The 12,631-nt window shown below is 41.3% G+C and overlaps 1 protein-coding gene across 3 annotated transcripts in view; it reads left to right on the top strand.

Moving 5' to 3' along the window:
- LOC115105691 (dual specificity tyrosine-phosphorylation-regulated kinase 1A-like) overlaps window positions 1-12,631 on the top strand; it is a 37,273-nt gene that overhangs the window by 13,138 nt on the left and 11,504 nt on the right. The window contains exons 2-5 of one of the 3 annotated variants that reach the window (XM_065023729.1): window positions 3,694-8,209; window positions 9,934-10,053; window positions 10,379-10,567; window positions 11,726-11,873. In XM_065023729.1, coding sequence (XP_064879801.1) covers window positions 7,973-8,209; window positions 9,934-10,053; window positions 10,379-10,567; window positions 11,726-11,873 — 694 coding nt within the window. In that variant the 5' untranslated portion in view covers window positions 3,694-7,972. The remainder of the gene's footprint in view (window positions 1-3,693; window positions 8,210-9,933; window positions 10,054-10,378; window positions 10,568-11,725; window positions 11,874-12,631) is intronic. The other 2 variants (XM_029627987.2, XM_065023730.1) reach the window with 2 other exon arrangements.

Raw genomic sequence — 12,631 nt, 5'->3', positions numbered from 1 at the left:
TTAGGCTGGAAGTTTGTTAGAGCTCTGTTCTTGCAGATACTGGCTCCAGGTTTTAATATACTGCATACATTTCGTTCAGCAAATAATGTGTTAAAAACAGCATGGAAATGTGACAAAGTGAAATTTAATTTATTTTTCATTACTTGTTTTCCTATTGGACAATAGAATGGAGCTCTGCCCTGGCAACAAATGTAGGTTATTTGCATACTGTCTTCTGATTTGGCAAGCCAGAGATAGCACATGCCAATCGCACATTCTTCCTGGTGGTAGGCTATGCTAATTAGGTACTGTTGCTGGGTTTCAAAAGGGTGGTTACTCTGTGATTCTGCTACGTTGTGTTGTCTAATGAAAGATGTTGATAAATGAGTACTTAATGATCTGCAGAATTCCCATTCACTGTGGGCAGACTGAGATTTCAAAATAGAACTGAGAAGATTTGATTACAGGGCTATAGCCTTGTTTTCACTGCTTGGTTGAATCCGTCAAGTAAAACAACTGATGCAACTGGAATGTCTATTTTAGCTACTACTACTTATTCACCTTATTCCATTTTAAAATAATGCAGTTAGGAATTGCCCGTTTAGAATATGTTGTGTAAATACGACCATAGATAATCTGCAAGTGGGATTTTTTGGTGTGTGGATAATTTACACAAGTTGTCATTTTTGATTGCCAGATGCATGTGTACATGCCTTTAAAAAAAAAAAATATTATACATGTATTTACATGTGATCAGACAGTATAAATCTAATATGTGTGAATGATTTTAGTAGACAGTTGATCAAGTGTGCTTAGTCAAAAGCACCAATATTATTTTGGAGAATGTGCCAAACCACAGAATTCTCCTAAAAGTAACCTGTGAATAAATGACCGAATTGGTTAAATATTTCTTTGGTGCCTTTTGATCATATAAAAAAAATGTATTGCTGTGATTTGTGTGTAATGTATTTTTGCTTCAACTCAAGATTTTTTTTAAAGCTATGGTCCTTAGTCAGTGGCTGCCATGATTTTAAAATGTTGCTAAATGCATATAGGGGAACCACTGTGAATATTGAATTGTTAGCAAGTTGTCCATCTTCTATGGGATATATTTATTTTCCTTTTGGCTAGCCTAATTAGTTATTGAAGACTAATCACTTAAGTATTTTTAGATGTTAAAGAGATTTGTAAAAAATCTATAGATCTTAAACTAACAGCCAAATATTTTTTTTCATTATTATTTTATTTTTTAACCCTTATTTTACCAAATAAGTTGACTGAGAAGAGAGAAGACATTGTCATTTACATCAACGCCCTGGGGAATAGTTACAGGGGGGGGATTTGAGCCAATTGTATGCTGGGGGTGATTAGGTGACCATGATGGTATGAGGGCCCAGCATTCATCTGGCATACCATATTGTGCCAGCCCCTCCAAGTATTGTGGACCCTCAATCTTGGTTGGTATCTGGAATAAATGGTAAAACATTTCACTAATTTATTATTAACATTTTTCAAAATCACTCTCAGGCTGTTGTTGATTGATCAAACAGATTTTATGTGCACATTCAGCAGTTAGTCAAAATGAGTTTGGATTACTGAAGTTCGTGATTACCTTGTGCTGTTTAGTCTACGTAATATCTATAATTTTGAGAGATTCCACTGGAAGTTTTGTAGGTATTACAGCATTTTCGTGCATTGTGCCTGCCCATGTCACACACAAAGTTTAACATTTTGGGGATATTACAAGGATGGAGCTGTGAAAAGGATTTTAACCTTAACATGACCATCTGTGCATATTAGTAGGCATGCATTCTCTTGAATACAAAAATGCTAACAATTAGCATAGATGCTAGCTGCCTGTTTTTGTAGTAAATGCCACTGTTGCTTTCAAACTATCAATGCGAAAAGTAATGTCTTGAACTCAACATTATTTTGTTGCTAAATGGCCAATATTGTTATTGTCCAAAAATTTGAATATACTGTTAGTCAAATTTGACCCTAACATGGTCATTGATTGAAGAGTTCAATTATAGAATTTGTGTGGTTGGGGTAATTTGATGCAACGTTCACGCCAATCATTATTCTTTTGGAATAGCTTCTTGATTCAGTGAGGTGTAGTCACTAGTCAGAAAGCATATACTTGATAAAAGCATGACTGTTAAATCTGCTTTTTTAAACGTTGCTTCAGTCTATCATTTAGAGTTTTTTTGCAGTGCTTTAATTTCCTTCACTACAGCAATGGGGAAACTGAATAGTAATTGCAGCAGCAGGGATTAGAAATATATAATCCAGAGTGATGCGTTGAAAGATGATGTTACCCAGGGATTTAAGGGAATATAGCATTGTTTTGTCTCGCTCTCTCGACTATGCTGCCAGAGCAGTATTTGGGAATGAGTTGTGTGTGCGATTGACGCAGTGGTTTCTCAGTGTGAGGTGGTGGAATGGTAGGTAAACGGTAGGGAGGCAGGCCTGATTTTGGCTGATGCTCCCATCATGATGCTGAGTCACTAGCCAGCAGACAACCCTGAGAGGGTACACTCAATGAGAGCCTCCACAGCTCCCCTCTCGTCTTTTGATTTCACCAAGCATGATCAAAGATACCTCCGCACCTTCAGTTACCCTGACAAAAAAAATTAGCTTCATGCACAGAACTCGCTACATGTGCCTTATAATGTTTTATTTTGTTGTGTAACTGACTGCTGATCATTCCATTTACTTTTACTGGCAAATCTCGCCAGCTAATTGAGAGACCATCTGGAATCTTATCAAGAGCATCCGTGTGACAAAAGCATGACTGTGGGCTGTGTCCTCTGGGTTTGTACTGTTTGGGATGAAACCTGATCTGAGGGTGAGCAGACTCCGAGTCGCGCTGCGCTGTAGGACACTTTAGACGCTGACAGGTGCTGCTGCTTTTTTGTGATCTGATTTCACCCTGCATGCCACTGGCCAAGGAGCAACTCTCTGTGCAAAAGGACAAAGAACGTCACAGTTCATCTTTACAAAGCAACTAGGGGCCATTGATTGTGATTTGTAGTTTGTGTGGTGTCTGGGTATGCTAGGATTTCATTTCAAAAGCTATTTTGGATTATAAAATGGGTTGTTTGCATCCTGGATGCTAATTGGTTGATAGCGGGAAGTTATAGCACCACAATCCTCACATTTTCCAGTAAATGCCTGTTAACAGTTCTATTAGATTGATCAATATCCCACAGCCCAGCCAGTCATTTCCCCATGCTACTAGGCTAGTATTTGGTTTGCCTAAACCAGGGCCAACCAAATCTGGCCTAGGGCCCCTAATGAGCTTCCCTGATATTTTCCTGAACTGTCCAATACCTTGCTAATGCATTACAATGACTTACTGCTGCATATACAAATTGTTACACCTTTCCCATATTCAAGTAATTTAAAATGACATATTAAAGTTATTATCCTTATGCATATAGAGCTCGCCAGCTTGTAGTCCTAGAAACCATAAATGAGTTACCTCTGGTTCGTTCAGCAATTCATATAGGGAAAATGTAATGGGGAAAGAATAGGTTTTGGTATAAATGCTGAAAATAAGATCTGAGGTTACAGGCTTATTAGATCTTATATGTTCTATGAGATGTCAGTCAATTAACATGACCTTTTATAACTTATGAAGCCTTTCATGTGCTTAGATTTAAAATAAATTATTACACAGTGCTTCTCAATTATTTTCTGTTACCCCCCCAGGAAGAAGTAAACATTTAGCTGGGACCTGTACTTGGTCTTCAGTGCAGCAACAGCAGTGAAGCCAGTCTCACAAAGATAAGATGTTGCAAAAGGAAGAAGAATGGCCCTCTGCCCTAAGAGTGGATACTGCCTCTCTACACTCAGCCAGAATTCACTCAGTGTCTGTGACTGAGGTTCACATCACAATGTGAAGTCAGACGTCATATCAATGAACTGGTCCTCCTCTGCAGAGCTGAAACCAGTTGGAGCTGGTGCATTGAAAGGATCTCTCACCCAGTCATATTGGGAACTGTTTTCAGGGAAGTACTTTTTAAAGAATCCCATCAGTGATGAAATATGCTCCTTAATATATGGAATCACTGAGGTGGCATCACAGTCAATAGTGTCAACAAATTCATGCAGGTTCTCCTTCATCAAGTCGCCTGCCCCACATTGCAAGCTTTCGAGTGAAAGAGCTGATGTCTGTGACCCGAGGGAGGTGTTTATCTTTCCCTTGAAGCTGTAGATTTATTTAATTTAGCTTTCCAAATATGTCACTCAGGTAGGCCAGTTTTGCCAGGAAGTTCTCATCACAAAAAAATTCTGCGAGGTCATACTTGTGCTCCTGCACCGAAAACATTCTTATCTGCTCTCTGAGCTCAAACTCGGGACAAGACTTTTCCTCATGACAGCCACCTTGCTTCACTGTGACACAGCACAGCTTGATGTTCAGTTCCCATCTCCTCACAGATAGCAGAGAATACTTGTTTTTAGTGGTCTGGTCTTTATAAAATTGACAGAGGGATAGTTTTTATTTTTGCAGCACTTGCGTCATCCAGCATGACAGAGACCATGTCTAATGCTGCAGGCAGTATCAGCTCCTCTGCTATGGAGTGTTTTTTTTTGTTGCACTGAGCAATTTGGTACGCCACATATGATGCTAACAGTGCTCACTGGTTTACTGAAGTAGCATTCACAAAGCGGAACGATTGTTGGCAATATTCGGCACGTTTTCGCTGAAAAAACTCAAGCGGCTTATCAGAGTGATTGGGGTGTAATGTCTTTATGTGACGCCTTAATTTATTTGGCTTCATGCTGTCCGCTGCCAATATTTTTAGACACAGTAAACATACCGGTCTTTCCTCGTCTCCCACCGTAGTCACCGTGAAGCCAAGCGCTACATACGCTTCGTCATATTTCCTCGTCTTAGCTTTCGGGAGACTTACGTTTGTCTCTATCTCCGTCTCTCACCGCCTTTCTTTTCATCCCTGTTAAATATTTTTCCATGGTGTCTCTTAAGGGTTTGTTATCTGCACTTCATATCTCCTGCTCTGTGCTGTGTGCTCTTGTTCGGTACAAAAAAAAACTACTCCCTGCGGCAAAAAAAAGCATGTTCCCCGGGGTCACACGCGCCCCCCTGGCATCGCTCCGAGCCCCCCCAGGGCGGCGCGCCCCACTATTTGAGAAGGACTGCTTAGCGGATGAAGATGATCTCAGAACAAAACTTAAGATCTCCTAAGCCTGTGTTTACCAGACTTACACAGACCGTATTTTCAGCATTTATGCCCACAAAAAGACGTTACTATTGCTGTCTATAAAATGTGTTTTTAGGTGTGAAGTTATATGGCTACAATTTGATTGTTTTAAGTGTGATTTTTATGACTGCTTACTGAAAAAGCTATTGCTTACCTTTCAAATTTCTAAATAGATACTTTATTTGTTTGGCCCGCGGCCCCAAACTCCGATTTATATCTTGGCCCACCAAGCCCAGAAGTGCATATGAACGTGACGAGACTGACAGCGTCTCTGAGCCAAGCAAATTCATTTATCAAGATCCTTATCATGTGTATTTATCCAAAGAAATGGCAGTATAAACAAAGGTAAAACAAATGAAAGTGCACAGTTTGCTGTCATTTTAGCTGCTTGATGTGATTGTGTTCACTTTAGTTGGCTTGCTAGCAAAGGATAAGTACATGAAATATACAAAAGAATGTGGACACCCCTTCAAATTTGTGGATTCGGCTATTTTAGCCACACCGTGGCACCGTCATAGGATGCCACCTTTCCAACAAGTCAGTTTGTCAAATTTCTGCCCTTCTAGAGTTGCCTCGGTCAACTGTAACTGCTGTTATTGTGAAGTGGATATGTCTAGGAGCAACAACGGCTCAGCCGCGAAGTGGTAGGCCACACAAGCTCACAGAATGATACCCTGAATCGCCTGGCGCGTAAAATTGTCTGTCCTCGGTTGCAACACTCACTACCGAGTTCCAAACTGCCTCTGGAAGCAACGTCAGCCCAAGAACTGTTCGTTGTGAGCTTCATGAAATGGGTTTCCATTGATGAACAGCCACACAGAAGCATAAGATCACCACGTGCACAATGCCAAGCATCGGCTGGAGTGACGTAAAGCTCAACGCCATTGGACTCTGGAGCAGTGGAAACGTTTTCTCCCTGGAGTGATGAATCACGCTTCACCATCTGGCAGTCCGATGGACCAATCTGGGTTTGGTGGATGCCAGGAGAACGCTACCTGACCCAATGCATAGTGCCAACTGTAAAGTTTAGTGGAGGAGGAATAATGGCCTGGGGTTGTTTTTCATGCTTCGGGCTAGCCCCTTAGTTCCAGTGAAGGGAAATCAATGCTATAGCACACAATGACATTCTACACAATTCTGCGCTTCCAAAGTTGTGGTAACAGTTTGGGGAAGGCCCTTTCCTGTTTTCGCATGACAATGCCCCCATGCACATGGCGAGGTCCATACAGAAATGGTTTGTTGATATCGGTGTGGAATAACTTGACTAGCCTTCACAGAGCCATGACCTAAACTACATCAAACACCTTTGGGATAAATTGTCCAACATCAGTGCCTGACCTCACTAATCTTGTTCTTGTGTCTGAATGGAAGCAAGTCCTTGCAGAAATGTTCTAACATCTAGTGGAAAGCCTTCCCAGAGGAGTGGAGGCTGTTATTGTAGCAATGGTGGGACCAACTCCATATTAATGCCCATGATTTTGGAATGAGTTGCTCGACGAGCAGGTGTCTACATACTTTTGGTCATGTTGTGTAGCTAGCCTGCATAGCTACATGCCAATGATTTTAGCATGGCAACTATTGCAAATAGAATGAACGACCAGCCCGTTTTGCTAGCAACTTCAGATTCTCAGAACTAACAACTGGCTTTTGCCCGTGCTATATTATATGGTGGTAGAATACAATTCATTTACTCAATATAATAACATTTGTAATATGTTGGCAAGCGTTTTATAGAAGCAATAAGGCCTTCAAACAGCCCATAGTTATTCACACAATAATTCCTGGGTTCTCATTTGTTATTGCTTAACTATTGCTGAGCACACCACTTTAGAATATTCCCTGGAATATTAAGTTTCCTTCATAGATGTCATAGGCCATGAGTCCAGCCGAGGGTCATGGTTTCGTAGAAGGCCCAAAATGTGTCCTCATTCATTCAAAGTTCATTGACATTTTTAAATGCAATGGTCAGCTAGCTATTTGGGATTGAATTTGTACCTTTTCCCCCTGGAGCACTTTTCATCTGCTTTTCTTTGATCAGCTTCTGTAGTTGAGTTACTTTAAGGCCTACTGTATGTCATAGTGCTAAAGAAGTGTTTGTTATAAACAAGTGTATTTTAATCATTTGGGGAGAATCTAACATTTGAGTTACACTGCACATTTCTGTGAGAATATGATGGTGTAGAGAAGGCTATTTGAGGGGTTAAATAACTTTTCCAACCGATTTTCATGTCTCAGTTTATTACACGGCATGCTTTCCTTTGACATCGTTGTGCTTTTATTCTGCCCAATAATTTTATTCTGCCCTAATAATGTTGAAGCTATTGCTTTGGGTCTTTTGTAATAGTTTTCCTAATCAATTATTAACTTCAAATCTGGTGCCATGCTTTTTTAGTTTTGGCCATCATGCAGGGATGTGATGAAATATTCTAGTAGTGTACAGACATCAAATCTCTCTGCCATTGTCCTTTTTGTAGCTTTTTTTTCCTTGTCGGAAAGGTCATTGGTGCTTGTTTTTGTGTATACATTTTGGGTCACGTGTCGGATGCAGTCTTCCAAAATTGCTACAGCTAAATGGGAAGTGGTTGATGGTATATGGAATAATCACTGATGCAATCCTTAATTTAAGACTTGCTCTGATATACAAACGCAGTGATTTTTTTTCAAACCACAATTACATCATTTAAGTTGTATCATTTATGTTAAGGAACACAGTAGCAAGGGTTCACACTGAGAACTGAGAATGGGGCCTTGTGACAACCTATTGAATGTGTGTTGATCAGAAGCTAACATGTCCCTCTTTTTCAGGAGAAGAGACTTCAGCATGCAAACCTTCATCTGTCCAGCTTGCTCCCTTGTTTTCGTTCCACGCTTCTGGGCTTCTGATGGCTGCTCCCATTCCCCATTTGCACCAGCAGTACAGTGAGCAACACCAACAGACTACTGACCCGTCTGTGCCGGCTCTGCCCCACAGCGGGCAGGCGCAGCAGTCTATTGCCAGCCAGGTATGCTAGGTACAGCTACACACACCATATACAGTACACTCATACATACATTGATACAAATACACACACAAAACCTTACGCATACACCAAAACACACTCGCACACAAAGTGGTGCTAACCCCAAGCCCTGCGGCCTGTGGCTTCCTTTACACAACACTGCTTGCTGTCCGCCTTTCCTAGTAAAAGGCACTTAAAAATATATCCTGACCCGCCGTGAACACGGGTTATTCTTACTGTACAGGCAACATTATGGCCTGCGTGTCCAGGACAGTGGACTAACAATAAACAGGGTCATTTCTCACTTGATTTTATTACTGACAACAGTCATGGCTATTACCAAAATAATCTGCAGGGTGCTGTCAAACACGCCCATGACTTCAGTGGCTGCTGCCCCTGTGTGTTTTTCTGATATCAGGCCCTCATCAAATTCTCCTTTATTTAAGCAGAGTCAGTGCCGTAATACCTGAGTACGGAATATAAATGTATATGAACACAGTGTACAAAACATTAAGAACACCTGCTCTTTCCATGACCAAGACTGACCAGGTGAAAGTTTTGATCCATTATGATGTCAGTGATGCCGAGGAACTTGGAAGCTTTCCTCCCTCTCCACTGCCGTCTCGCTGATGTGGATGGGGGCGTGCTCCCTCTGCTTTCTTCTGAAGTCCACGATTAGCTCCTTCATTTTGTTGAGGGAGAATTTATTTTCCTGGTACCACTTCGCCAGGGCCCTCACCTCCAACCTGTAGCCTGTTTCGTTGTTGGTAATCAGTCCTACCACTGTTGATTGAGTTGGAGACGTGTGTGGCCACAAAGTCATGGGAGTACAGGAGGGGGCTAAGCAGGCACAGATGTTGGGCCACCCCCCTGTTGCGGATCAGTGTAGCGCAAGTGTTGTAGCTTAACTTCACCACCAGGCGTCGGCCCGTCGGGAAATCCAGGACCCAGTTGCAAAGGTTGGGGTTCAGACCCAAGTTTATTGATGAGCTTGGCGGGCACTATGGCGTTGAAGGCTGAGCAGCATTCTTACATAGGTATTCCTCTTGTCCAGGTGGGATAGGGCAGTGTGTAGTGCAATGGAGATTGCGTAATCTGTGGATCTGTTAGGGTGTTATGCAAATTGTAGTGGGTCTAGGGTTTCTGGTAAGATAGAGGTGATATGATTCTTAACTAGCCTCTCAAATCACTTCATGATGACAGAAGTGAGTGCTACAGGGCCATTTTTTCCCTTTAACAGAAGACTGTGCCTGTTTCTAAACTACCCCATCAACATTATTTTTGAAAGATAGCTTTTTGTCAATCCAGATGACCAAATATTTATAAGTGGCGATACAACAATAAGGGCACCATCCAAAGTACGCATGAGTCGGATACATTTTTACCTGATTTGGAAAAATAACCTATACTTGGTTTTACCTGCATTAAGTACCTATTTCAGTTCAAGAAAGGCTTTCTGCAGGGAAATACAGAGCCTGGTCAGCTGTGGGGGTAATGGCATGCACCACAGTCATCTGCATACAAGTGCATTTAATTTTTTATAAACCAATTTTGCTCATGTAAATAGTAAAACGAACCAAACCAATAATCGATCCCTGTGGGACACTGTTCTGTCCTTTTAAATAATGTCATGCATAGCAACATTTGCCACATAAACAACAGATGCAGGTGAGTGTGTGTTTCTGAAACGGTGATGTTCTCTGTGTTTGGTGCGTCTGTGTTTTAAGGTGACCCCTGATGTTGTCATGTTACAGAGGCGCATGCCACACTGCTTTCGCGACCCGTCCTCGTCTCCCCTGAGGAAGCTCTCTATTGACCTGATCAAAACCTACAAATGCATCAATGAGGTAAGTTCCACCACTCTCCCTCCGCCACACACTACACCTGTACCTGGAACTCTGGTCGCTCAAGGCCAGGGCTCGCTCAAAACATACACGGAAGGATTAATCACTGCTCAAATTCAAATTTTTGTAAATAACACATCTGTTAAGCCTGAATAAGATGAAATCAGGCCTGCACTGATCACTTGAAGATTTGAATCGAATAGTGACAACATCCCATGCAATCTCAGCTTGTACTGCATAGTGGTGGTTAGGGCCTACCTTTTAGCAACTACCTCCCAGGCTCCGATAGGAGGTGAGTAATCTAGTAACAACACCATTTTGTTGGCAGGTATACTATGCAAAAAAGAAGCGGAGACACCAACATGTCCATGGCGACGACTCCAGTCACAAGAAAGAGAGGAAGGTCTTCAACGACGGCTATGATGACGACAACTACGACTACATCGTCAAAAACGGAGAGAAATGGATGGACCGCTACGAGATCGACTCCTTGATAGGCAAAGGCTCGTTTGGACAAGTGAGTCACATGAAATACATGTATTGTCAACCACCAGGGGAGAAGTTTTACATGGTCCTTAAAATTGACCTGACATGTATGTTTTCAAAAATGATACATGAGCATTTAACCAGAGGCTCACACGTTGTGGCGGAATCGCTGATAGGACTGTGAAGATCTTGGAATTTGAGGTTATGGTAATTGGCCAGGCCAATGTACATGGTCACCGACATAACCATTCTGGGGGTTAAGTCACAATTCTGTTTGTACACTTATTTACATGGACATGCTTCTTAATGAAACCTATTTGAAACAAGCCATTACACTTCGTTATTATCACGCCATTTTCATTATTATTATTCAGGTTATTACTAATACATATTAATAAAATAAAATAAATGTAAGTACCAGGTTAAAGAGGATCTGTCACATGTCCATGTTGACACATTAATGGAGTCAAAATAAAAATGTATGCCTACCTTGTTCTTCTCTGTTGGCTTTTCTGCATATAAAAACAATTAAATACAGATCCTATTCTGATGCACAAAACCATTCAAACAAAGTCCGATGGGGTTTCTCCCACTTTCCCCAAATTATTCACATACTGCCACAAACCCTGCTGCTGTGGTCATTCGATGGCATTGGCATATGTTCTTCAAAGAAAGGAAGCCGTAATGAGAAGTAATGTAGCCTAAGCTACTGACAATAGGCCTTTTACAAGCGTTTGAGTCTTATTAAAGAGATGTAGTCCAGACAGGCTACTTTGAAAAACTTTCTGCATGAACATATGCATATAGAGAATCAGCGTACTCACTCACCAAGGAAAAGCACCTGTCAGTCAAAGCCAGCAGCGTATGACAGACAAGCAAATATCCTTTCCTTAAAACTTATTTTAAAAACAACTAGGCCTACCTTGGGATTTCTGAAAGTAGGCTATAAGCTAAGGAATTGACAAGGAAAGTATGAATGGGACAGATGTGTGTGTGTGTGCGCAGAAGTGTGTGCTGTACACGCAGGAGAGCAGAGAGCTAGCGTGTAGAGAGCGTGTGTCTGTGTGTGCGTGCGCGCGCCTGAAGAGGCTGTAATAAATCAGAGCCCCACCCCCCTGTTTAGTGCATGTGTTCCTGCCGGGCTCATTGTTTTTTTACATGGTTTGTGTTTGGCCTTGCCTCTCTCCAGGTTGTAAAGGCATATGACCGTGCAGAGCAGGAGTGGGTGGCAATTAAGATCATCAAGAACAAGAAGGCTTTTCTTAATCAAGCCCAGATTGAAGTGCGGCTCCTCGAGCTCATGAACAAACATGACACGGAGATGAAGTACTACATAGGTACAGCCAGATTCTCCTTTTTCCCTATACACGTCACTCACTCACTCACTCACTCACTCATATATATATATATATATATATATATATATATATACATACACATACACCGTTCAAAAGTTTGGGGTCACTTTGAAATGTTCTTGTTTTTGAAAGAAAAGCAAAAAAAATGTGTCCATTTAAAATAACATCAAATTGATCCGAAATACATTGTTCATTTTGTAAATGACTATTGTAGCTGGAAACGGCAGATTGTACGCCTTTGTAGATATTCCATAAACAGAGGCCCATTATCAGCAAAAGTCACTCCTGTTTCCAATTGACACGTTGTTAGCTAATCCAAGTTTATAATTTTAAAAGGCTAATTGATCTGAAAACTGTTCTGGTTAAAGAAGCAATAAAACTGGCCTTCTTTAGACTAGTTGAGTATCTGGGACATCAGCATTTGCGGGTTAAATTACAGGCTCAAAATGGCCAGAAACAAAGACCTTTCTTCTGAAAATCGTCAATCTATTCTTGTTCTGTTTAATGAAGCCTATTCCATGCGAGAAATTGCCAAGAGTTTTCTACCTGGTTTTCTAATGATCAATTAGTCCTTAAAATGATAAACTTGGATTAGCTAACACACCGTGCCATTGGAACACAGGAGTGATGGTTGCTGATAATGGGCCTCTGTACGCCTCTATATTTTGTTATTGACATGCATGCATGCATACAGTGGGGCAAAAAAAGTATTTAGTCAGCCACCAATTGTGCAAGTC

This window comes from Oncorhynchus nerka, linkage group LG10 (genome assembly GCF_034236695.1).
Source record: "Oncorhynchus nerka isolate Pitt River linkage group LG10, Oner_Uvic_2.0, whole genome shotgun sequence".
Lineage (NCBI taxonomy): Eukaryota > Metazoa > Chordata > Actinopteri > Salmoniformes > Salmonidae > Oncorhynchus > Oncorhynchus nerka.
Note: the sequence above shows the minus strand (reverse complement) of the source record. Positions and strands in the feature narration are given on the sequence as shown.